General features: G+C 34.2%; 1 protein-coding gene and 1 pseudogene across 3 annotated transcripts in view; both read left to right on the forward strand.

Moving 5' to 3' along the window:
• CCDC172 (coiled-coil domain containing 172) overlaps window positions 1–23,772 on the forward strand; it is a 57,122-nt gene extending 33,350 nt beyond the window's left edge. Inside the window, exons 6-10 of one of the 3 annotated variants that reach the window (XM_032423436.1) lie at window positions 1,512–1,613; window positions 1,968–2,070; window positions 21,532–21,619; window positions 22,456–22,521; window positions 23,024–23,772. In XM_032423436.1, coding sequence (XP_032279327.1) covers window positions 1,512–1,613; window positions 1,968–2,070; window positions 21,532–21,619; window positions 22,456–22,491 — 329 coding nt within the window. In that variant the 3' untranslated portion in view covers window positions 22,492–22,521; window positions 23,024–23,772. Of the gene's footprint in view, window positions 1–1,511; window positions 1,614–1,967; window positions 2,071–21,531; window positions 21,620–22,455 lie in introns of all 3 variants that reach the window. The other 2 variants (XM_032423435.1, XM_032423437.1) reach the window with 2 other exon arrangements.
• Window positions 1,334–1,456, forward strand: LOC116644155 (annotated as a pseudogene).
• Window positions 23,773–24,319: the final 547 nt, after the last annotated feature.

Genomic DNA, 24,319 nt, shown 5'->3' on the forward strand with positions numbered 1-24,319 from the left:
AACCATGAAGACTAAGAAGCAGCCATGGGTGGTCCCTTGTGATCTTTAGGGAAAGCAACAGATGGAAGTAGGAAAAAAGGAAGGACAGAGGGCAGGTTGTAATGGGTTGAGTAGCGAGAGCAGAGGAAATGGTGATCATAAGCGCCCACAAGCCCTTTAAGAGAAGTTTCTCTGGATGAGACAGTCCAGTAACCCAGGGGGATATGAAGTCAGGGGAGGGCTTTTAGTGGTTTATGTGTTGTCCTTTTTTCATTTCTGTTTTTTGAGACAGGAGATATTTGAACATATTAAATGATTGATCAGAGCCCATGGAGAAGTAGAGTTGAAAATTCAAGAGAGAAGTAAAGTTCCCAGAGAAGATAGGAAATGGTGCACAGGTGGAGGGACTGGTGGTGATTTCAGAAGAAAACAAAACAAAATAAAAATAAAATCAGGAAACAACCTACATGACCATCAATAGGGGCCTCTAATTATCTGAGTATATATCTCCCTATACTTTTGTGACTATATTTGCCTGGTAAAATCTACTAATGAAACTACTAGGTCAGAGGAAAATATTAAGAGAGTTAATGCCAAATTAGACTCCTTAAAGCACTGAATTAATTAATTTTCCTACCAACTCTATAGGAGAGTGCCTGTTTTCTTATATTATTATTCTATACCATTACCAATCTGGGTATTATCATTAATCTTTACCAATCTGACAAGCAAAAATATTATTTTTATTGTTGGTTTAATTCACATTTCTTTGATTTTGTGTGATGTTGAATTTACTTCTCTGAATTTATTGATCACTTAAATTTCTTTTTATTTTCCTGTGAACTATCTGTTCATATTCTTTGTTCATCTTTCTACATTTTTGTTCCTACTGATTTGTATGAGTTCTTTGTAAATTAAGGAAGTTAGCTAGTTATGTAGTGTCGTGTGTTATAAATTTTGTGTCCTACTTTATTGTATACCTTTTGAAAAATTAGGAGATGAATCTTAAAGGATGAATTGGAGTTTGCTGTGGGGATAAGGAGAGGAAAGATATTTTAGGTAGAAGAAGCAATATTAGCAGTATTGTGGAAGTTTGTAGCCATATAGTGAGTACTATGCAATGTCATTTTAAACATGCTTTACTTACGAAGGGTAGAGTTTTCTTATTATCTCATTGGGAAGCTTGTTTTACTTAGTGATGTTACATTATTTTGAATTCTCTCTAGGTAGTCTAACCATCAATTAACTAATTCTTTTGTACCTCGTTGTTTCTTAATGAATCCTAGTCAGTTTATTAGAAACAGTTTCTAGATGGCCAAAGGAAGCCTGCTGGGGCTTAAAATTGACCATATGAATCGCTTCTCAGCCTTTTGGCTAAGATCAAGTATAGTATCTGTTTTTATCAGTTTAAAATTGACCATGTGCTGCTTAAATTTTTACTACACACACAAAAAAAGTTAATAATTGCTGACATATTCAAGGCAAAGCCTAAGTGGTTAAAATATGGCTTTTATTTATCTATTTGTTTCTAGAAATGAAGTCAATGGAACATGATAGTGGCCAGTTAAGTGAACTTCAAAAACAAAAGAGTGAATTAGTACAAGAATTACTTACTGTGCAGAGAAAACTTAAAGGTATTATCTTTATGAGCTAGTTTATTTTGCTGATGAATATAGTTACATACACATAACAGGGTCGTATTATTATTTCAAATTGCACTAGCTTATTGGTACAGTGTTATTATTGGTATAAAGAAGAAATAGGTAAAACACTAAAATAAACGGTGTTAGATCTGGTAGTTTTAATGTCATAAATTTTGTCGAGATCTTTTTTATGCCTTTAATTGCTATATTAAAGTAGAAAAATAAGAATCATGAGTGCATACATTTTACATAAAGCACCAAAAATTAGAATATTGTTCTTATGAATGAATAAAGTTAACTCTTTATGTTTATTTTTTTGAAGACTGTAAGCATTTTCTTGTTTAGTTTTTGAAGATAAAAAGAATGAAGCCATTTGTACTACCAAATACCTAGAGGCAGAAAAAGTAAAAATCAATGAAAAGCCTCAAAATGATGCTGAATGCTTAAGGTAAGAATTCCCTATTATATTTTGGTGTAAAATCTGCTAATTTTTCAAGTTGTCAAAGATATTTCAGCATAAAGCTAAATGTGCAGTTTTTTTTAAGTTCCAGATAAAGATGTTAATTCCTTTTATTTGTATTGTGAAGTATGCTAATGAGAAAACTCTTCACTGGCTAAAAAGTGCTACATGTAAGTTTCACAGTGCATCGGGTTGATAATACTGAAATCAATTTTTTCTTTTACCTCATGGACTCAGTGTTATTCACATCCCAATAGATTAAGACAAAGTATTGGTTCCACAACTGTCCTTTCTGTTATTCCTAACTTTTTTTAAAGATAGATTTCTTTTTTCTTTCTTTTTCTTTCTTTCTTTCTTTCTTTCTTTCTTTCTTTCTTTCTTTCTTTCTTTGAGAGAGAGAGCACACAGAGGGAGAGGGGGAGGGAGAAGCCGACTGCCCGCTGAGCAGGGAGCCCAATGTGGGGCTGGATCCCAGGACCCTGGGATCATGACCTGAGCCGAAGGCAGACATTTAACCGACTGAGCCACCCAGGCACCCCCTAACTTTTTTTTAATGGTTGAAATTATTTTTTATTGTTTCAGATTGCAGGGGAAAAAAATCACAACCTACTATTTTACTTGAAATTTATTACTATTTGTTTTATGCTGAAAGAATGAAATGTATTTTCTGTATGGGAAATTGAGCTGCTTTTTATGTATTTGGATAATGAAAGAATGGCTGGTGTTTGAAACCACATAGTCATACACACAAGGAGAAAACCTTCAGTTTGTTAATTTTACTATTGTTTATTAATAATTCAATGTTATATTTGCTGGCTTAATTTCAAAGAAGTTCATCTACTTTCTGGGCTAAATATAAGGAAAGAAACCTCATTACTGAATCTATGGGAAGCAAATGAAGCCTTCTTTTACATAAATCATATAGAAATATGCCCACTTGAGCTGAACAAATGCTTCATATTAGCAGTGTATTGCTTTAGGCCATAATTTTAGTAGATTATGAGAAAATATTTGCAATTTAATTTTATGTTAAGTTTTATAAGCATGAAATATCAATCTCTTGGGTGATATGTGTGATGCAGAATGAGTTTCTGTAATGACAGTCTGCTCATTGATTTTTTTCCACTTTTAAAAATGATAATACCCATTGGTATCATTATGGTTAGTAGTATAAGGGCTTCTGATGTGAACTCCGGTTTTGTGGGTTTATCACTCAGTCATAAAAATTTGCCCTGGGTTAAAATTAAACACACAAAGTCTCTTAGAGAGTGTTTTTTCCTTCACAGATGGTGACAGAAGAAATTTGAATAGAAAGAAACATTCGTCTATATACATTGTCCTTTTCTTGCATTTTAGTAGTTATCAAATGAAATGCCAATATTTACCAGTTCCCACTTTAAATTATTTGATATGTGTAGTTTAGTTTGCTTACTGGTATGTTCCATAAAAGTAATTTCAAGTATAAAGAACTAAGTCAAAGTACTGAATATAAAGATTTTTGGAAATAGGGCCATAAGCCTTATAATTAGTGCAATAACAAGAAGCTAATACTGGCAAGAAACGATATGACATTTATTCAATATCATGAAGGCCAAAATTAAGTTGGTTTTATCCCTAAATTTTGGAATATTATTTTCCATCTGTGTGTTCAAATGTATACTAAATTCTGTTGTCTTTTTCTTAAATTTTCAGGTTTAACTGCTATTGGTATAGATGCCATTTTTATAGCAGGGCTTCTCAAACTTGGCACTATTGACATTTTGGCCCATGTCATTCTTGGTTGCAAGAGGGGAGTCCTATGCAATTTAAGACATTTAGCAGCATCTCTGGCCTCTAAACTCTAGATGCCAGTAGCACCTCCCACCCCCAGCTTTGACAACCAAAAATGTCTCCAGACATTGCCAAATGTCCCCTGGGCAGAGAGGGGTGGGCAAAATTGTCCCCAGTTGAGAACCAGTTTTATTTTAAGGTTATTATAATTGTACTTCTACTTTTATTAAACTTTAACCAGTTAAGAAAGCAATTACAAAAAAATTAATATTAGTTTATTTCTATGAGTTTATTGTTTCTACTTTTAGTAATTAGAAAATTTTACACATATTTTATACTGTCTATATTATTGGAATTCTTTCATAATGATTATGGTTTTCTTTTTTCAATTAATCTGCCATGTTCAGATTATTTGTTGGACTCTATCTTGATGCCATCCTTTAGTGTAGAGAACCAGTACTTACATTCACAGTGGTTTAATGGTCTCTGCTTTAGGTAATCATTTCCTCTTTCTAAATACCAAGATGCTTACTTATTTAAAAGATTCTATTTTGAAGATTGTGGGATCATTAATTAAACATATTAAGGTAGCTAACTTGTAGACTATTGCTATGATTAACACTTAAGTCGAAGGTTGGGTTAATTCATTTTTTTTTTATGTGCCAAGCATTTTATTTGTTTATTTATACACACACTGCAGTTTATATTCACTATATTACTTAAACCTCAGATATGGTAGTCATCGATCCGCATGTTATAGATGAAGAAATACGGCCTTAAAAAGTGCAATGATCTCTAGAACCATCCAGAGTTGCCTTTTTTTTTAACTTTTTTTTATTATGTTATGTTAATCACCATACATTACATCATTAGTTTTTGTTGTAGTGTTCCATGATTCATTGTTTGCATATAACACCCAGTGCTCCATGCAGAACGTGCCCTCTTTAATACCCATCACCAGGCTAACCCATCCCCCACCCCCCTCCCCTCTAGAACCCTCAGTTTGTTTTTCAGAGTCCACAGTCTCTCATGGTTCATCTCCCCCTCCAATTTCCCCCCCTTCATTCTTCCCCTCCTGCTATCTTCTTCTTTTTTTTTTTTTTTAAACACATAATGTATTATTTGCTTCAGAGGTACAGATCTGTGATTCAATAGTCTTGCACAATTCACAGTGCTCACCATAGCACATACCCTCCCCAATGTCTATCACGCAGCCACCCCATCCCTCCCACCCCCCACCACTCCAGCAACCCTCAGTTTGTTTCCTGAGATTAAGAATTCCTCATATCAGTGAGGTCATATGATACATGTCTTTCTCTGATTGACTTACTTCGCTCAGCATAATACCTTCCAGTTCCATCTACGTCATTGCAAATGGCAAGATTTCAGTTTTTTTGATGGCTGCATAATATTCCATTTTATATATATATATATATATATATATATATATATATATATATATATAAAATGGAATATATATATCTTCTTTATCCATTCATCTGTCGATGGACATCTTGGCTCTTTCCACAGCTTGGCTATTGTGGACATTGCTGCTATAAACATTGGGGTGCATGTACCCCTTCAGATCCCTACATTTGTATCTTTGGGGTAAATACCCAGTAATGCAATTGCTGGATCGTATGGTAGCTCTATTTTCAACTTTTTGAAGAACCTCCATACTGTTTTCAAGAGTGGCTGTACCAGCTTGCATTCCCACCAACAGTGTAGGAGGGTTCCCCTTTCTCCGCATCCCCGCCAACATCTGTCATTTCCTGACTTGTTAATTTTAGCCACTCTGACTGGTGTGAGGTGATACCTCATTGAGGTTTTGATTTGGATTTCCCTGATGCCGAGTGATATTGAGCACTTTTTCATGTGTCTGTTGGCCATTTGGATGTTCAAAGTTTGGGTTAATTCATAAGAAGTTCCCAGGAGGTTGTATAACTATGACTGATCTAATTTTTTCATATAGTTCAGGGAGGATAGAAATGATAAACCTTGGGTTCTTGAGAGGCAGTAAGCATAGAGGTTAAGATTACAAACCCCTTAAAATCCCAGCTCTGCTATTTACTAGGTTACTAACCTTGTACAAGCAATTTAACTTGTCTATCCTCAGTCTCCACATCTATAAAATAAGGTTCATAATAGCATCTACCTCACAAGATTATAGTAAAAATTAAATGACTTAATATATATAAAGCCCTTAGAACAGCACTTGGAACATAGTAAATGCTCTAAAATTAGATATAATTATATGATTACTTATGATTGAATTTTTATTTCATATTATCCATGAGGATTTCATGACTTTCAAGCTTCTTTATCATTTTTCCTTCCATGTGTTTTTTTTAATTTAAATTCAGTTAGTTAATATATAATGTATTATTAGTTTCAGAGGTAGAGTTCAGTGATTCATCAGTCTTATATAAAACCCAGTGCTCATTACATCACATGCCCTCCTTAATGTCCATCACCCAGTTACCCCATTCCTCCCACCCTTCTCCCCTCCAGCAACCCTCAGTTTGTTTCCTATGACTAAGAGTATCTTATGGTTTGTCTCCCTCTCTGCTTTCGTCTTGTTTTATTTTTCCCTCCCTCCCCCATGATCTTGTTTTGTTTCTTAAATTCCACATATGAGTGAGATCATATGATAATTGTCTTTCTCTGATTGACTTGTTTGCTCAGCATAATACCCTCTAGTTCCATCCATGTCATTGCAAATGGCAAGATTTCATTTTTTTGATAGCTGAGTACTGCTCCATTGTATATATATATACCACATCTTTATCCATTCGTCTGTTGTTGGACGTCTGGGCTCTTTCCCTAGTTTGGCTGTTGTGAACATTTCTGCTATAAACATTGGGGTGCATGTGCCCTTTCAGATCACTACATTTGTATCTTTGGGGTAAATACCTAGTATTGCAATTGCTGAGTCATAGGGTAGCTCTATTTTCAACCCTTTGAGGAACCTCCATTCTGTTTTCCAGAGTGGCTGCACAAGCTTGCATTCTCCACCAACAGTGTAAGAGGGTTCCCCTTTCTCCGCATGCTCGCCAACATCTGTCATTTCCTGACTTGTTGATTTTAGCCATTCTGACCAGTATGAGGTAGTATCTCATTGTGTTTTCGACTTATATTTCTCTGATGCCAAGTGATGTTGAACATTTTTTCCTGTGTCTGTTGGCCATTTGTATGTCTTCTTTGGAGAAATGTCTGTTCGGGTCTTCTGCTCATTTCTTGATTGGATTATTTGTTCTTTGGGTATTGAGTTTGATAAGTTCTTTATAGATTTTGGATACTAGCCCTTTATCTGATAAGACATTTGCAAATATCTTCTCCCATTCTGTTGGTCGTCATTTAGTTTTGTCGACTATTTCCTTTGCTGTGCAAAAACTTTTTATCTTGATGAAGTCCCAATAGTTCATTTTTGCCCTTGCCTCTGGAGACGTGTCTAGCCAGAAGTTGCTGCAGCTGAGGTCAAAGAGGTTGCTGCCTGTGTCCTCCTCTAGGATTTTTATGGATTCCTGTCTCATATTTAGGTCTTTCATCCATTTTGATTCTATTTTTGTGTATGGTATAAGGAAATGGTCCAGTTTCATTCTTCTGCAGGTGGCTGTCCAATTTTCCCAATACCATTTGTTGAAAAGACTGTCTTTTTTCCATTGGGTATTCTTTCCTGCTTTGTCGAAGATTAGTTGACTATAGAGTTGAGGGTCCATTTCTGGGTTGTCTGTTCTGTTCCATTGATCTATGTGTCTGTTTTGTGCCAGTACCATACTGTCTTGATGATGACAGCTTTGTAATAGAGCTTGAAGTCTGGGATTGTGATGCCACCAGCTTTGGTTTTCTTTTTCAGCATTTCTTTGGCTATTCAGAGTCTTTTCTGGTTCCATACAAATTTTAGGATTATTTGTTCCAGCTCTGTGAAAAAGGTTGATGGTATTTTGATAGGGATTACATTGAATATATAGATTGCCCTAGGTATCATAGACATTTTCACAATATTTGTTCTTCCAATCCATGAACATGGAATGTTTTTCCATTTCTTTGTGTCTTCCTCAATTTCTTTCATGAGTGTTCTATACTTTTCTGAGTACAGATCCTTTGCCTCTTTGGTTAGTTTTATTCCTAGTTATCTTATGGTTTTTGGTGCAATTATAAATGGGATTGACTCCTTAATTTCTCTTTCTTCTGTCTCATTGTTAGTGTATAGAAATGCAACTGATTTCTGTGCATTGATTTTATATCCTGAGACTTTGCTGAATTCCTATATGAGTTCTAGCAATTTAGAGTGTAGTCTTTTGGGTTTTCCACATAGAGTATCATGTCATCTGCGAAGAGTGAGAGTTTGAATTCTTCTTTGATGATTCGGATGCCTTTTATTTTTGTTGTTGTTATCTGATTGCTGAGGCTAGGACTGCTAGTACTATGTTGAACAACAATGGTGATAGTGGACATCTCTGCCATGTTCCTGACCTTAGGGGAAAAGGTCTGTTTTTCCCCATTGAGAATGATATTCGCTGTGGGCTTTTCATAGATGGCTTTTATGATATTGAGGTATATTCCCTGTATCCCTATACTGTGAAGAGTTTTAATCAAGAATCGGGATGCTGTACTTTGTCAAATGCTTTTTCTGCATCTATTGAGAGAATCACATGGTTCTTGTCCTTTCTTTTTTTAATGTAGTGTATCACATTGATTGATTTGTTGATGTTGAACAACCCTGCAGCCCAGAAATAAATCCTACTTGGACGTGGTGGATCCTATTGGCTAGTATCTTGGTGAGAAGTTTTGCATCTGTGTTCATCAGGGATATTGGTCTGTAATACTCCTTTTTGGTGGGGTCTTTTTCTGGTTTTGGGATCAAGGTAATGCTGGCTTCATAGAAAGAGTTTGGAAGTTTTCCTTCTATTTTTTGAAACAGCTTCAGAAGAATAGGTATTACTTCTTCTTTAAATGTTTGGTAGAATTCCTCTGGGAAGCCTTCTGGCTGTGAACTCTTGTTTATTGGGAGATTTTTGATTACTGCTTCAATTTCCTTGCTGGTTATAAGTCTGTTCAGGTTTTCTCTTTCTTCTGATTTCAGTTTTGGTAATTTATATATCTCTAGGAATGCGTCCATTTCTTCCAGATTGCCTAATTTGTTGGCATATAGTTATGCATAATATGTTCTTATAATTTGTTTGTATTTCTTTGATGTTGCTTGTGATCTCTCTTCTTTCACTCCTGATTTTGTTTATCTGGTTCCTTTCTCTTTTCTTTTTGATAAGTCTGTCCAGGGGTTTAATGATCTTATTAATTCTTTCAAAGAACCAGCTCCTAGTTTCATTGATCTGTTCCACTATTCTTTTCATTTCTATTTCATTGACTTCTGCTCTAATCTTTATTAATTCTCTTCTCATGCTGGATTTAGGCTTTATTTGCTGGTCTTTTTCCAGCTCCTTTAGGTGTAAAGTTAGGATGTATATATGAGACCTTTCTTTTTTCTTGAGAAAGGCTTGTATTGCTATATACTTCCCTCTTAGGACCACCTTTGCTACAACCCAAAGATTTTGAACAGTTGTGTTTATTTTCATTTGTTTTCATGAAATTTTTTTTAATTCTTCTTTAATTTCCTGGTTGACCCATTCATTCTTTAGTAGCATTCTCTTTAACCTCCATGTATTTGAGTTCTTTCCAGCTTTCCTCTTGTGATTGAGTTCAAGTTTCAAAGCATTGTGGTCTGAAAATGTGCAGGGAATGATCCCAAACTTTTGGTACCAGTTGAGACCTGATATGTGACCCAGGATGTGATATAATCTGGAGAATGTTCCATGTGCCCTCGAGAAGAATGTGTATTCTGTTACATTAGGATAGAATGTTCTGAATATATCTGTGAAGTCCATCTGGTCCAGTGTGTCATCCAAAGCCTTTGTTTCCTTGTTGATCTTCTGCTTAGATGATCTGTCCATTGCAGTGAGTGGGGTGTTAAAGTCCCCTACTATTATTGTATTATTATCAATGTGTTTAATTTTGTTATTAAATGGTTTATATAATTGGCTGCTTCCATGTTAGGGACATAAATATTTACTGTGGTTAGATCTTCTTGTTGGATTATGATATAATCCCTTTAGTTATGATATAGTGTCCTTTCTCATCTCTTATTACAGTCTTTGGTTTGAAATCTAATCCCAACTTTCTTTTGATGTCCATGAGCATGATAAATGGTTTTCTACCCCCCTCACTTCAATCTGGAGGTATCTTTGGGTCTAAAATGAGTCTCTTGCAGACAACGTATCAATGGATCTTGCTTTTTTATCCAATCTGATACCCTGTGTCTTTTGATTGGGGCATTTAGCCCATTTACATTCAGAGTAACTATTGAAAGATATAAATTTAGTGCCATTATATTACCTATAAAGTCACTTTTTCTGTATATTGTCTCTGTTCCTTTCTGGTCTATGTTACTTTTGGGCTCTCTCTTTGCTTAAAGGATTCCCTTTAATATTGCAGGGCTGGTTTAGTGATCACAAATTCTTTCAGTTTCTATTTGTCCTGGAAGTTTTTATCTCTCCTTCTATTTTGAATGACAGCCTAACTGGATAAATTATTCTTTGCTGCATATTTTTCTCATTTAGCACCCTGAATATATCATGCCAGTGCTTACTGGCCTCCCAGGTCTCTGTGGATAGGTCTGCTGCCAGTCTAATGTTTCTACCCTTGTAGGTTACGGACCTCTTGTCCCAAGCTGCTTTCAGGATTTTCTCTTTGTCTCTGAGATTTGCAGGTTTCACTATTATATGTCACGGTGTTGACTTATTTTTATTGATTTTGAGTGGGGTTCTCTTTGCCTCCTGGACTTGAATGCCTGTTTCCTTCCCCAGATTAGAGAGGTTCTTTGCTATAATTTACTCCAATATACCTTCTGCCCCCCCTTCTTCTAGGATCCCAATTATTCTAATATTGTTTCACTTTATGGTATCACTTATCTCTCGAATTCTCCCTTCGTAATCCAGTAGTTGTTTATTTCTCTTTTTCTCAGTTTATTTATTCTCCATCATTTGTCTTCTATATCACTAATTCTGTCTTCTGCCTAATTTATTCTAGCAGTTAGAGCCTCCATTTTTGATTGCATCCCATTAATAGCCTTTTTTTATTTCAACTTGATTAGATTTTAGTTCTTTTATTTCTCCAGAAAGGGATTCTCTAGTGTCTTATATGCTTTTTTCAAGCCCAGCTAGTATCTTTATAATCATTATTCTGAACTCTAGTTCTGACATCTTGCTTATATCTATATTGATTAGATCCCTGGCCATCAGTACTGCCTCTTGTTCTCTTTTATGAAGTGAGTTTTTCTCTCTTGTTATTCTGCCCAGAGAAGAATAGTTGAATGAGAGAACAAAATACTAAAATGGCAACATGACCCCAGAGAAATATACACTAAACAAATCGTAAGAGACCTTAAATTAAAAAAAAAGAATATAATCAGACAGGTGAACAGAACAGAGCAATACACTGGATCCTGTGTGTATTTAGGTCTGTTTGTTAGAAAACTAGATCCCAAAATTGTAAAGAAAAAATACTTATATATGTACAAAAATAAAATTAAATACAATAAAAGGATAGAATGTAACTGTAAAAATGAAAATTAAAAAAAGACTTGCAGAAAGTGGTCGCTTATCTATTTGTAGAATTGCAGCAATTCTTTTCTTAGATCTCTAGTTGAGTTCGTAGGTGTTCAGAATGATTTGATAGCTATCTAGCTGAATTCCTGGGACCAGACAAAACTAAGGTCTCCTACTTCTTCACCATCGTGGACTCCTTCCACCAATCTTTTAAATGCATGGGATCCCTAAAGGTTAATCACTGAATCTTCTTTCTTTATACTCTTTATGGGCTACCTCATATGCTCTAATGGTTTTAGTTATCACATATAGATAGTTTCCAAATATTTGTCCTAAATCCCTCTTTCCTAAGCTCCAGTCCTGAATTCCCAACAGTTTAATATAAACATAGATCTGAAGTGATGTTGCCCTGATTAAATAAGCAAAAAAGCAAAAACAAAAATCTTATCTGAGGCTCACAGGTCTTGTCTAGGCCAAACCACTCTGAACACACCCAATCTCATCTAATCTCAGAAGCTAAGCAGGGTCAGGCCTGGTTAGTACTTGGGTGGGAGAATTCAAAGGTCTTCATAATCTGTGCCCTTACGCTATCTCTCTGCATTTTTATCACATACCCTAAACTACTAGTGCATCAGAATACTATTTATAGAATTCTAAATATGCCACAGGACCTCATACCTCTATCTTTCTTTCTTCTCCATGAGCTAAAATCTAACTTAGTCCTTAAGGCCCAGCTCACATGTCATTTTTTATGGGTTTTGCTCAAATCTAAAAGGTAGCAGGCATCTTTGATTTATTTACAGAACTCGTCATTCTCACCCCACCCTAATCCATTACCAAGTTTTATTGCTTTTGCCTGCAAAATATTTCCTGAATCCTTCCAATTCTCTCTCCCCATTGCTAACATCCTAGTTCTAGCCACCACCCTCTCTAACCTGGATCACAGTAGCAATCTGTCTTCTTCTCCCTGTTCCTCCACTTTTGCACCAGCCAATCCATTGTAAATTGAATCATGTCATCGAAATCATTCAATGGCTTCATAACACACATAATAAAACTTAACATGTTTAGTATGGCCCTGTCACAATATGGCCTCTGACCACCTCCCTTGTTTTTATTTTCAGCTGAGGGCCCCTCTTCACTCTGCTCCCTCAAGCACTCCAAGTTTTTTTCCACTTACAGACCTCTTTCTCTGCCTTTCCTTCTCTTCAAATAATCTGTTAGCCCCTCTGCCTGCCTATCTCCTACCTACATGGATCATACCCTATCCTTTAGATCTCAATTGAAATGTTTCCCCAGAGAAGCCCTCCCTTACCCTGTGATCTAAATTTATTTTTATTTTTTTAATAACACCCTATATTTTTCCTTTATAGCACAGATTCTATTTTGTAATTACATACTTATGTACTTTATTTTGTTAGTTTCTGTCTCTGCCATGTGCTCAACAAGAGGAGAGATCTTGTCTACTTGGTTTACCATTGTATATTCGTGGTCTAAGACATTGGTACAGAGCTTGGCATATAGTAGGTGTTAAATAAATAAATGAATAAATGAATGTAATAAATCATGAAAGCTTTCCTCTACTGTTCCTTTCTCTGTGTTCATAAGAGAGTATGTTTATAATTCTGTTATATCATTAATCATATTCTATGATAGTTTTTTGTGTCAATCGATCCCACTCAGCTAGAAAGTCCCCCTACTTCCTGTTCATTTTTCTATCAGTCTCATATCTAGCACAGTCAAGGGCACATGGTGTTCAATAAATATTTGTTTCAGTGATTGAGTCTACATATAATTTTGTTTTGACTACAAAGAAGATACAAGTCTTTCACATATTTTCTATGTTGTTTGCAAAAATGTGGTATATTCTCACCACTGGGATAGCCCGATGGAATTCTTTTTCCGCTCCTGATTTTTTCTTCCATGTGGAAAAAGCTTTATAGGTGTAATCCTCCCAGCCTTTCCCCAACACCCTCCTTTCTTTTTGGAAGGTGGGGAGGAGTGACTCAATCTGACTGGTGAGTTTGGAAGGGTAAACTTGAGCCCAGCCCCTTTTCTTTCCCTATTTCTTTAGAAGCTGGCCTGCCTCAGAGAGCGTATGTTCCTCTCTGCTCCTCTATCCCTTAAGTTTTAAAGTGCTAGGAATCCATAAGAGAAAGCTTGTTGCATCCAATTGTGCCTGTAATGTGTGTGTTAAGTTAGTCTAATTCTGGGGTTCAATATTAGTACGCCCTTTGCTTGTAGATATAAGCCACATTCTCCAGTATCTGCTATATTCGTAGTAAATGTGATATCTTCTGCTTTCCTTATTTCTCAACTGGGCAGGAAAGAAGACTGTTATATATTGGGCCCTTTCAAACTCCCAACACCTATTATTTTTATATTATTGCCCAACACCAGGGTCACCAAAATACAGCTCTTGATCATGACTTTTTATTTGCTCCAAATAGTGACATACCAGACAACTTGAAACATTTCAGGCATTTTCCTTACCCATGAAACTTCTTTCTAGAATGCTTTTACATTTTTTATAACCACTATTTGTGCCTGTTCAATACAACAGGAAGTTTATTTCAGAAATGAAGCTGCAAAGTCAACAGCATGGGATTTTCCTTCTGAACATTTGAAGATAGTGTGGTTTTGTGAAGAGATATTTGCAATGGAAACTTCACAAAAGTTAATACTCACCTCCTACTGAGAGACTCTAAATGCATTTATATGAAGTAGTAAGTCAGTGCTGTTGCCTTTTCAGTGAAAAAGTCATCCAGTTAAGTTGGTTGTAGAGATCACACTGATGGTCCTTCAATTTATAAGAAGGCCTTCGATTTATAAGAAGATGGTATTGAAACACTCCCAACCTCTCTAAGAGATACGCAGATAAATATGTATATTTACACACATTTACATTTTTTTATTTTACCAAATGTATATAGGTGTTTTTAAATTATGAGACTAGGCTATGTTGACTGAATCCAAAATTCAAACACTATGAAAATGTAAAACATCAAAGTCTCCTCTCTTATTACCTTATTCTAGAAACCCCATGTAACCACTGTTAAAAGTTTGACATGTATCTTTTCAGAGTTTATATATCTGTGTGTGTGTGTGAGAGCACACATACGAGCTGTGTGTGTGTTTAGCATAAAATGGGATCAGACTTACTGGTCTGTAATTTGCTTTTTACTTAGCAAAATATTATAGACACTTCCCATGTTCATTTGTGCTGATCAACTTCATTCCCTTTTAATGCCGATGTAGGGAAATGCCGCATTGATGTAGCCTTTCTCCCACTGACGGATATATGAGTTTCTAAATTTTCATAATTGAAAACATTTTATACATGTATCTTTAAATACTTGTGGGAGTGTTTCTATAACATTATTTAGAACAAGCATTATTTAGTAAAGTAATAAGAATTGTTATCCCGGCTGCACTGAGGAAATAATGCCCAGGTACTTTGCAGTACTCTGTACTATCAACAAGAATGAACTCAAACTGGGTAAGTGTAATAAGATCTCAGCATTAAAGTTTCTGGAATATACTAGTCAAATAATTATATACCTGTAGCCAATCCATGCCATCTCTCTCTTTTTTTACCATTTATAAAATATGAAAATCCCCATTTAATTCCGGGATTATTCTTAGCTATGTATTTTGTTGAATATTTCTGTTGACTCTGCATCTTTTCTAGTAAAACTTCATCATTTATTCACTAACAGAAGTGTCTCTATAGCATTGATTATGTAGCCTTCAAGCTAATAGAGATCTCCTGTGTTGTGAATTCTTGGCACATACTATAGTTATTAAAACTTCTAAGTAAATACAAGGGAAATTTTGATGACGGAATCAACTGATTATTTTAAACGTTATATTCTGATGTAAATGTGACTATTTGTAAATGTCCCTAAACTTTGAAATCATTTTGTTTATTGTAGAAGCCACGTGTAATGTTAAAGTAATCATTTTCAAAAATCACTCATGTCTTTAATAGAAAACATTTTTTTTTCCATTTTCATATGTTTACCTTTACAAACTACCCCTTTTGGTATAGGGGGGTAGGAAGATTAGAGGAAATATGTAGTTAAAGAAGATGCCTAATTCAGCTCACCCAGGATTTGAAATAATGGAATTGCTGGCAGGGCCCATCCCTCTTTTACCTCCTTCTAAGCAGGAAAACACTAGCAAAAAGTAGAAAGAACTACTTAGTAAACCTCTGATGTGATTAAGGAAACCAAAAAGGATAAAATTAATACACTTAACATACAAGATTTAAAATTCCATGTGTCAAAGAAGTTCAGCATCATGGAATGATAAATGGGGAGAAATTTATAGTAGTTATGACAAACAAGGATAACAGCTTGCCAAATAATCAACTGATAAAAAATCAGTCAGGAGACACTAAAATCAATAGTGTTCATTCATGTATTTACCCACCAAACATGCATTGATTGCATATTTTGTATCTTACGTTATACAAGTTAGTAAGGATACCAAGACGAATAAGTCAAATGGTAAATCAGTTATACTGTTTATCTATTAAATGCAAATTAAAACCACTGATTATCATTTTTCTATCAAATTTTGAAAGAGATTCTTAAATGACCATATCAAAATTGGCAAGGGTGTGGTACAGAGATAATTCATACATTGCTGAGGCAGTATACATTGCCTATATCTTAAATGCAGTTTGATGTACATAAATCACTGTAAGCATCTTAAAAATGTTTATGCCATTTAACCTAAAAATTACACTTACAAGCTCTATCCGAAGGAAAATAATTCTAAGTACAGAGGAAACTTGATGCACAAAGGTGTTCATAGAAATGTTATTTATGGTGGAAAAAAAAAATAGGGACAACTTAATTTCTATGCCATACATGAATGATTAAGTTAATTCTGGTGTAGCCACTTGGACTACAACATATTTCTCTTATATAGTATTAATAGCATATGTAATTAACTGAGGAAAATGTAAGTGATAACATTAAGCAAAAGAAAAAAAACTAGGAAGTAAAATTACATAATCACCATTACATGGAAACAAAAGACTATGATGAAATATACCTAAATTTCAATATCATTTGAGTTTGTGTACTAGAACTCTGGGTGAAATTTTTCCTTCTTTCCACTGAAATAGTATTTGTGTACAGCTCTATAGCTAAAATGAGTATTCTTTTATTAAGTTTTTTTTAATAAAATATACCTAAATTTTATTATCATTTGAGTCTGTGTACTAGGACTTTGGGTGAAATTTTTCCTTCTTCCTACTTAAATAGTACTTGTGTCCAGTTCTGTAGCTAAAAAGAGTGTTCTTTCAGTAAAGGCTTTTCTATAGCACTTAGAAGTAACTGGAAAAAATTGGAATGTGCAGGAAATCATAAAAATACACGGAACATAAGTTTTGCAAGACTAACTAGCAGTATTGGCCCATCCTCGTCATTATTTGATGATTCAGAGAAAGGTGACAATAACCAACGCAAACTGCTCTGAGTTACCGTGCAGCAGGTGAAGGAAGTCCTTCTTGACTCCTGTAGGCAATCAGTCTATGCACTGAAGCATGATATCTGCTTACCATTATATAGCCTTGGCTAGCTGCAAATGTATTAATATTCATACCATTATTATCTAGCCTCTTTTAAAGCTAGCAACAGCAAATTTTTTTTTAAGTGCAGATCTAAATTCTACAGTTTGATTATATGCTGAATGGTGAAATAATTCGCTCTAAATGCCCTCCTTAATTTCAGTAGTCTCTCATTCTCACGGTTAGCTAACTGGAAGGGAAAGTGGTCAACCGCCCAGTTCTGATGGCATGAAAAATGTTACAGAACCTGCAGTTCATTTAAAATGAAAAGGAGGAGGAGCAAGAATGGATGGTATGGTGGAAGAAAGATCGCTACCATTTTATTCAAAAAGATAAATATATTCAAATGAAGCCTGAAGTACATTGTATAGCTCTCCACAGTACATTGTAATTCTCCATTTAACTTTCTACTTACTCTTTAAAAATATTCATTACAAGGCTTTTTATGCTTGTGTAAACATCTAATGCTCAAAATTAATAACTTGTTCTATTTTTCCTACTTGAGCATTCCTTCAGAATTCTTATTTACTATTAAATTCATAAAAGTTCAGAACACAATGAAGTTCACATATACAGGGTATTATTTCCTCTTCCATCCCTACAATTATTATGTTTTTCTTCCCTAATTATGTGTAAGTTGTAAAGTGTAATAATATAATGAGCACCTGTGAACTAAACTAGACTTAAAACCGATAACTTGCATTAGCCATGGGCTCCTCCTTTATTCCATACCCTTCCTTCCAGATGTAATTGCTGTCCTACGTTGTGTTTCATTTTCTTGTGTATGTGTGATATTGCATTTAGTCCATTTCCCTATATATGATTTTCTTTGTTACATTGTGATTTATTTAAAATTATGCCATATATTTATATATATGATCTGTCTGCATATTGGTTATTTTTGTTTATTTTTTAGTTCTGTAAAAATGGTATGATACTGTTTTGGATTGTTTCTAAGACTCATCCATGTTATTGAACGTAGATGTGTGAATATATCACAGTTTTTTTCCTTTTAATACACATTTGGATTATTTCTAGTTTTTATTTTCACAAACAATGCTCTTGTGATTATCCTGATACACATGTGTAAGAGTTTAGGTTATATGCCTGGTAGAATTGGTGTGTAAAGGCATATGAATTTTGAACTTTACAAGATAACAACATACTATTTTCCAAAATGAATAAACCAGTTCATATTTACTTTAGCAAATTATAAAAATTCCCATTGATCTCCATCTTCTTCAGTACTTTATTTTTAGACTTACTAAAACTCTTGCCAATCTCATGGATATAAGACGGTATTTTGTGGGCTAAATCTGTATTGCCCTGACTACCCATGAGATTGAGCTTCTTTCCATCTGTTTATAGATCGTGTGTTTCCTTTTCTGTAAAATGCCTCATAATTATTTTGCAACTGGGTTGTTCGGGTATTTGATTTTATTGACTTCTAGAAGTTTTTTATTTTTAGTTTTTTCATAATTCTGGATTTTGTTTTTTACACGTTGGAGATCTCTTCTCCCAATTTATGAAGCTTTTTGTTTTTGTTTTGTTTTTTGGAGTTCTTTATACTGTTATGCTTTAGTAGAGTTCCTACTTTTAATATGGTTGAAATTATCTGTCATTTCTTGTTATGGTTAGCATTTTTGTGCCTTAAGAACTCTTTACTTACCTAAGATCAAAAGGATATTGTCCTGTATTTTCTCTAATAATTTGTAGGGTTTGCTTTTCACATTTGTCTTTAGTTTATATGGCATTGATTTTGTTTATATGTACAACAAGATCTATTTTCATTTTTTTGCACATGGATAACCAGTTGTCCCAGCAACATTTATTCAATGGTTTCTTCTTCCTCTAGTGATCTACAATGTCACATCTTGTATTAAAAATAAAAATAATAATAATAGATCATGGATGTAATTCATATTCTATTTTCTATTCTGTTTCATTGGTCAGTTCGTTCATTACTACTCAGAACTACTAAATGCATACTATTCCATTTTAACTATTTAATTACTGTTACTTTATAATGAGTCATGATACAAGGTGGGACACCCTTTGTCTTTTTTTTGTCTTCTCAAGAGTATACTGTCTATACTTGGCCTTTTGCTTTTTACATACATTTCTGAATCAATTTATCATATCCATGAAAATCTGTTGTGATTTTGGTTACAATTGCATTTATTATTATAGTTACTTCTGAGAGACTTTATATCTTTATGAAACTGAGACTTCCCATCTATGAACTTAGGATATCTCAATTTGTCTTTTTAAATATCTTTCAATAAAACTTTATGATTTTCTGTTTATTGATCTTGCACATCTTTGATAAGTTTTAATTTTAGGTACTTTGTAGTTTTAGATGCTGTTGTAAATGGTGTGTTTATTTTAAATGACATGTTCTAATTGTTTATTGCTGGTGCATGAAAATATAACAGGTTTTTGTATGTTGACTTTATGGCCACTATCTTTGCTAAACTCTGTTTCTTAAAAGAATATTATAGAGGATTTAAAGCACATACAAAGGTAAAAAAGAAAAATATAATGAATCATATGTACTCATCACGCAACTTTAACAGTTATCAGTTTATGGCCAATCTTGTTTCATCTCTATCTCTACTTGTTTTTCTCCTGTATTACTTGAAGCAAATCATATATGTCATATAATTATTTTATTATGTCTCTTAAAAAATAAGAACTTTTAAAAAACATAACTAGAGTCCATTATTACACATAAAATAATTAACAGCAATTAACTTGTAATTTATTTGTTGAGGAAATTAAATTTTTTATCCTGTAGGGCTTCCCTCGATTTGGATTGATTTATAGTTGATTATATTCCCATTGTAGGGTTAAACATGTTTGTTTGACTTATATATTTTTTGTAAATTGGTAATTGGATCTAAAAACTTGATCAAATTTAGGTTGAATTTTTTTGGCAAAGCTATATCATAGATGGTGGTGTTTTTCCATCAGGAGGCCTAGTGCCTCTAGTTTTTGGGGTGTTAGTGGCCTTCAATGCTCAGTTCCTGGTGACTCTCCAATTATTTTTTATATTTTTTTCTGTGACCTAGACTAAATTATGCTTCAGAAGCGAACAACCCTAAGATGTCAGTGAATAATGAGTGTTTATTTCTCGCTCACACTACATGCATGTTCACTGGGAGTTAGCCACACTTGTCATCTTCATTCTGCAACCAAGTGTAAAGGAGTAGCCTCTATGGCATTTAGTCATAGCCTTGTCAAGATTTGGAATTCCTTGTTTTTCATTTTAGCTATTCTGGTGAGTTTGTAATAACATTTCATTGTGTTTTTCTTTTGTATTTCCTTGATAACTAATTAAGTTGAGCATCTTTTCCTATTTTTGTTAGCCGTTGTATATCTTTTGATCTGGTAGAGGTTTGTGTGTTTGGGGAGGGTATGCCCATTTTCCACTGTGTTGTGTTTTTCTTACTGACTCGTAGTTCTTCGTGTATTATGGACATAAGCTATTGTTTATTGTCTCTGCTGACTTTTATTTATGGTGGTTTGCCTTCTTGGGTGCTTGGTGATCTCTGATTGTGAGCTCATGGTTTCCTCTTGATCTGTGCGAAGCCTGTAGGTCTAAATATGTTAAACTTCCCTTCAGAGAGGATTTTCTTTTGCCTCTGCTAGTAGACAGGGAATGCCACTGACCTAGAGCCCCTTTCAGACTTTCCTTAAGGGTTGGAGCTCAGAAGAGGTTCAGGTCTTCACCTTGTGGCTGGCCCGGTTGGCTTAGGTTTGTGAGATCAGTGTTGCTCCCTCAGGGCAGCCTCATCCGCCTCGCTGCCCTAGCTCTCTACCTCTCCAGCCACAGTTCATGGCTTTTGCTTAAGTTTTTCTTTTTGGAAGGAATATTAGCCCTAATGCTAGAAAGAGAAGACCGTTTTTTCACTATTTTTTTACATTAAATATAGACATAAAATACTTTTTTAAATTTATGAATATTCAAAGGATTAAAGACTTAATTGGAAGAAAGAAATATTGATGTTGCTTTCTCACTCTAAAATTAAAATATATTTTAATTGCATATGTGTACTATAAGGTTAATGTTTAATTTTAGTTCAAGAAGAAATCTCAGAGGTCATTTTTTCCTGTAATTAAAATTTTTCAGGTGAAGTTTAGAGAGGCTAAATGATTTAGCCAGGGTTTTTCAGCTTGTTAGTGGCTAAGACTAAAACAGAGCTCTTCAGACAGTACTATATTTTTCCCCACTAAACTATGTTGCTCTTTCAATTAATCTAAAATTGCCTATTATTTATTTAGTCTGCCTTATTTTCTTTATGGAAGTTTTGTACTTCTTCAGAATTTTATACAGTCTTTATAGAAGTATAGAGAATTAAAATTTCTTTCCAAATTCTTTAGTGTTAAAATTCTGATGATAGAAGCTACAAATCTGCCGCTATCCATATAATAAAAAAATTATTATAAAAGCTTATTGCTGAACTCACAGGGTGAATTTTTCCTTTAAAACAGACTTAAAAAAGAATTAGAACTTTATAAGGAAGATGACATACAAAGTGCTTGTGAAGCTCTCCAAACAGAAATAGAAGTTTTGGAGTTGGTAAGCCACCACTGATTCTTTAACTTCTGTTCAGCATTATTTTCCCTACTAGCAAGAATGGGTTTGCTGGGATACATATCACTGAATTAGTGGTTTGCCCTTCACATGGATTTTCACTAGATACAAAAAATAAAACAGCAACAATGAACAAAACTAAGGTCAGGATATAAATCCCTGAAATGTTTTGAGTTCCTGGAGAGTTAGGTGCTACATAAAGCAAATTATATTCAAAGAGAATATGTACAATTTCAAACTAAGTTAAAAAAAAAATCCAAACCTGACCTCCCAACATTCTCTTGACTGAAACAGTTATTAGAGGATTAATGCACTGAAGGAGTTTAACTATCATAATGCTTAAAAGCTTTTTGTTTTTGATAGGCATAAATTATACTTTTATTATATTTGATCCTAAAACTTTCTTATTACAGATTTTTATGATCTCAAGAACTTTGGATTCAATTATCGGAAACTTATTTTCGGATTGTGTGGGAGCACTTTAAATTGCTTTTAACCTCTTACTTTGGTTGTTTATAAAATGAATGCAGTATTTGCCACACTCCATTTTAATGGAAGAAATATATAGCTAGCTTTAAAATATGTTAAAATGTAATTTTAATTTAGTACATTACATTGGTTCGTATTTATTTTCTGTAAACATTTCTTGTTTAAAATGTCCCAATTGCTTATGTCAGGATTTATATTTTTTATAAAAACTTTCAAAAGTAAAATTTAGAAATGCCCAGTTATTGTTGTGTTAAATTTACATGAACTTTATGGAATTCCTTCATTAGGAATTTAATTTTCCTCATGAATAATTACTATATTTTTCTTTTCAGACATTGGCACAGAAAGATCTTCAGGAAAACAAATAACTTGTGGAGAGTTGACCAAAACTATCCAAGGTTTGATGAAAGTATCTTAGAATCAAATCTTTGTGATAGATACACGAAGATGCCCATTACAACAGATTTTTGTGGAAAATGTGAAGTCCAGAATGTTCAAAGTTGTTGATATCTAGAATTGGTATATTAGCACTTTAAAAATGTAATTTTTTCTCTTGTTACTTGCTGGAACTTTAAAGCTCCTTATGGCGTTTGATTTTGTTTCTAAAGGAAGAAGAAAGGACAGGTAGATACTGTGTTCTCTGGCTTCTTATCTCCCCTGACCCTTAAACTGATCTGTACTTTCTGATGTTGTTCATTTTTTGTTGCAGTTTACCTTGGGTCTAATCAAACCCTGGGAGAGAGAAATGATCAGATTATTGACTCGGTTTTGTCCCTGCCATTTCCACCAACAAAGATGTTCACTTCATTTTAATCCTTCTCTCATCAGTAAGATGTCTGTTGACAGAGGTCCTAGGAGGCCTTTCATCTGCAAAAGCCAGTTTTCTCCTCTTTTCTCTAGATGTGTCTGTGGAGTTAAGTCTGGAGCACCTGAGGCCTTCACCAGTCTTTGTGCCTGGCAGTTTTCTTCCTGATGCCAATGTTGGTAGAATGAAATAAGTCATCCACTTGGGGATGTACATAATCTCCTGAGGGGCCTCAGGATTCATTTTCACTGAAACATGGCAACTAAAACTCATGTTTGTATCAAACCTTGGCATTTCCACCAAATTCACAACATCACGTAGCTTTCTGTGGTTTGCCATCCTGTCTAGGAAGATAGGTGTATTTTCACTAGTTTCTATAAAAGTGTATTGAAACTGTCCAACAAGCCCCTAAATTGTGGTGGGTGTGCGGAAGGAGACAAAACCTGTTTGGGGATATATTTCAAAGTACTGAGTACAAAATGTTAGGATCATGTTTTATTTTGTGGTTATAGTTGAATGAGTTTAACATCAACTATGAAATGTTTACACACATCTTCTCTCTACTGATAAGGTAGTCTAGTTTCAGAGCAAGGTTTATTTTGGTATAGCTTTCTATATATGTTGTTTTACACTCTTATTTTGTAAAAATTAGTAAAGTCAAAACTCTCCTTTGAGATGTGTAGCAATTGCCATCTGTTTAAATAATTTGCACTTTCAGAAGTGATTTCTTATTTTGCTTCCTTAAATATTTGATAGTAAATTACTTTCGCCTAAGAAGAAAAAAATTAATGGTACCAGGGAATTACATTCTATTTTATATGCAAATATAGAGTAGGAAATGGTTATTGGGATTAGTCATGACTTCAGTTCTGTCTTATTTTAGTCCATTTATCTAAATTCTAAGTCTCATGAATATCTACTTATTAAATGTGTATTATATTATTAATACACAGTTTGAGTTTACACATAAAGCTTTTTTCAATTACCAGTAATTTTTTTCGTTATTGGTTTTGTAGCTAAATATTAATGTGAACTACAGATCTGCCACATATTTGCATAACTAACATGCAATGACGTATATACAGAATAAACTCTTTACAGATACAACTATCTTTTCATATGTGTATTATATAGGATACCAGGATTAAATATTCAGTAACGGAATCAGGATTCATATGAAATGAATTTGAGAAAAAAATGGAAGATTCGGCATCTTCATTATTTTAAAATGCATATATTTTAAAACTTAAACTAATTTTTAAACAATCACATGTATGATTATTTTAGCACTACATGGTAGAGTGATATAAAGCACTACCCATGTGATACCAAGTCAAAATAACTGGGACTGGGGCGCCTGGGTGGCTCAGCCGTTAAGCGTCTGCCTTCGG

The sequence above is a fragment of the Phoca vitulina genome, unplaced genomic scaffold, assembly GCF_004348235.1.
Source record: "Phoca vitulina isolate PV1807 unplaced genomic scaffold, GSC_HSeal_1.0 scaffold28, whole genome shotgun sequence".
In the NCBI taxonomy this organism is placed as follows: domain Eukaryota; kingdom Metazoa; phylum Chordata; class Mammalia; order Carnivora; family Phocidae; genus Phoca; species Phoca vitulina.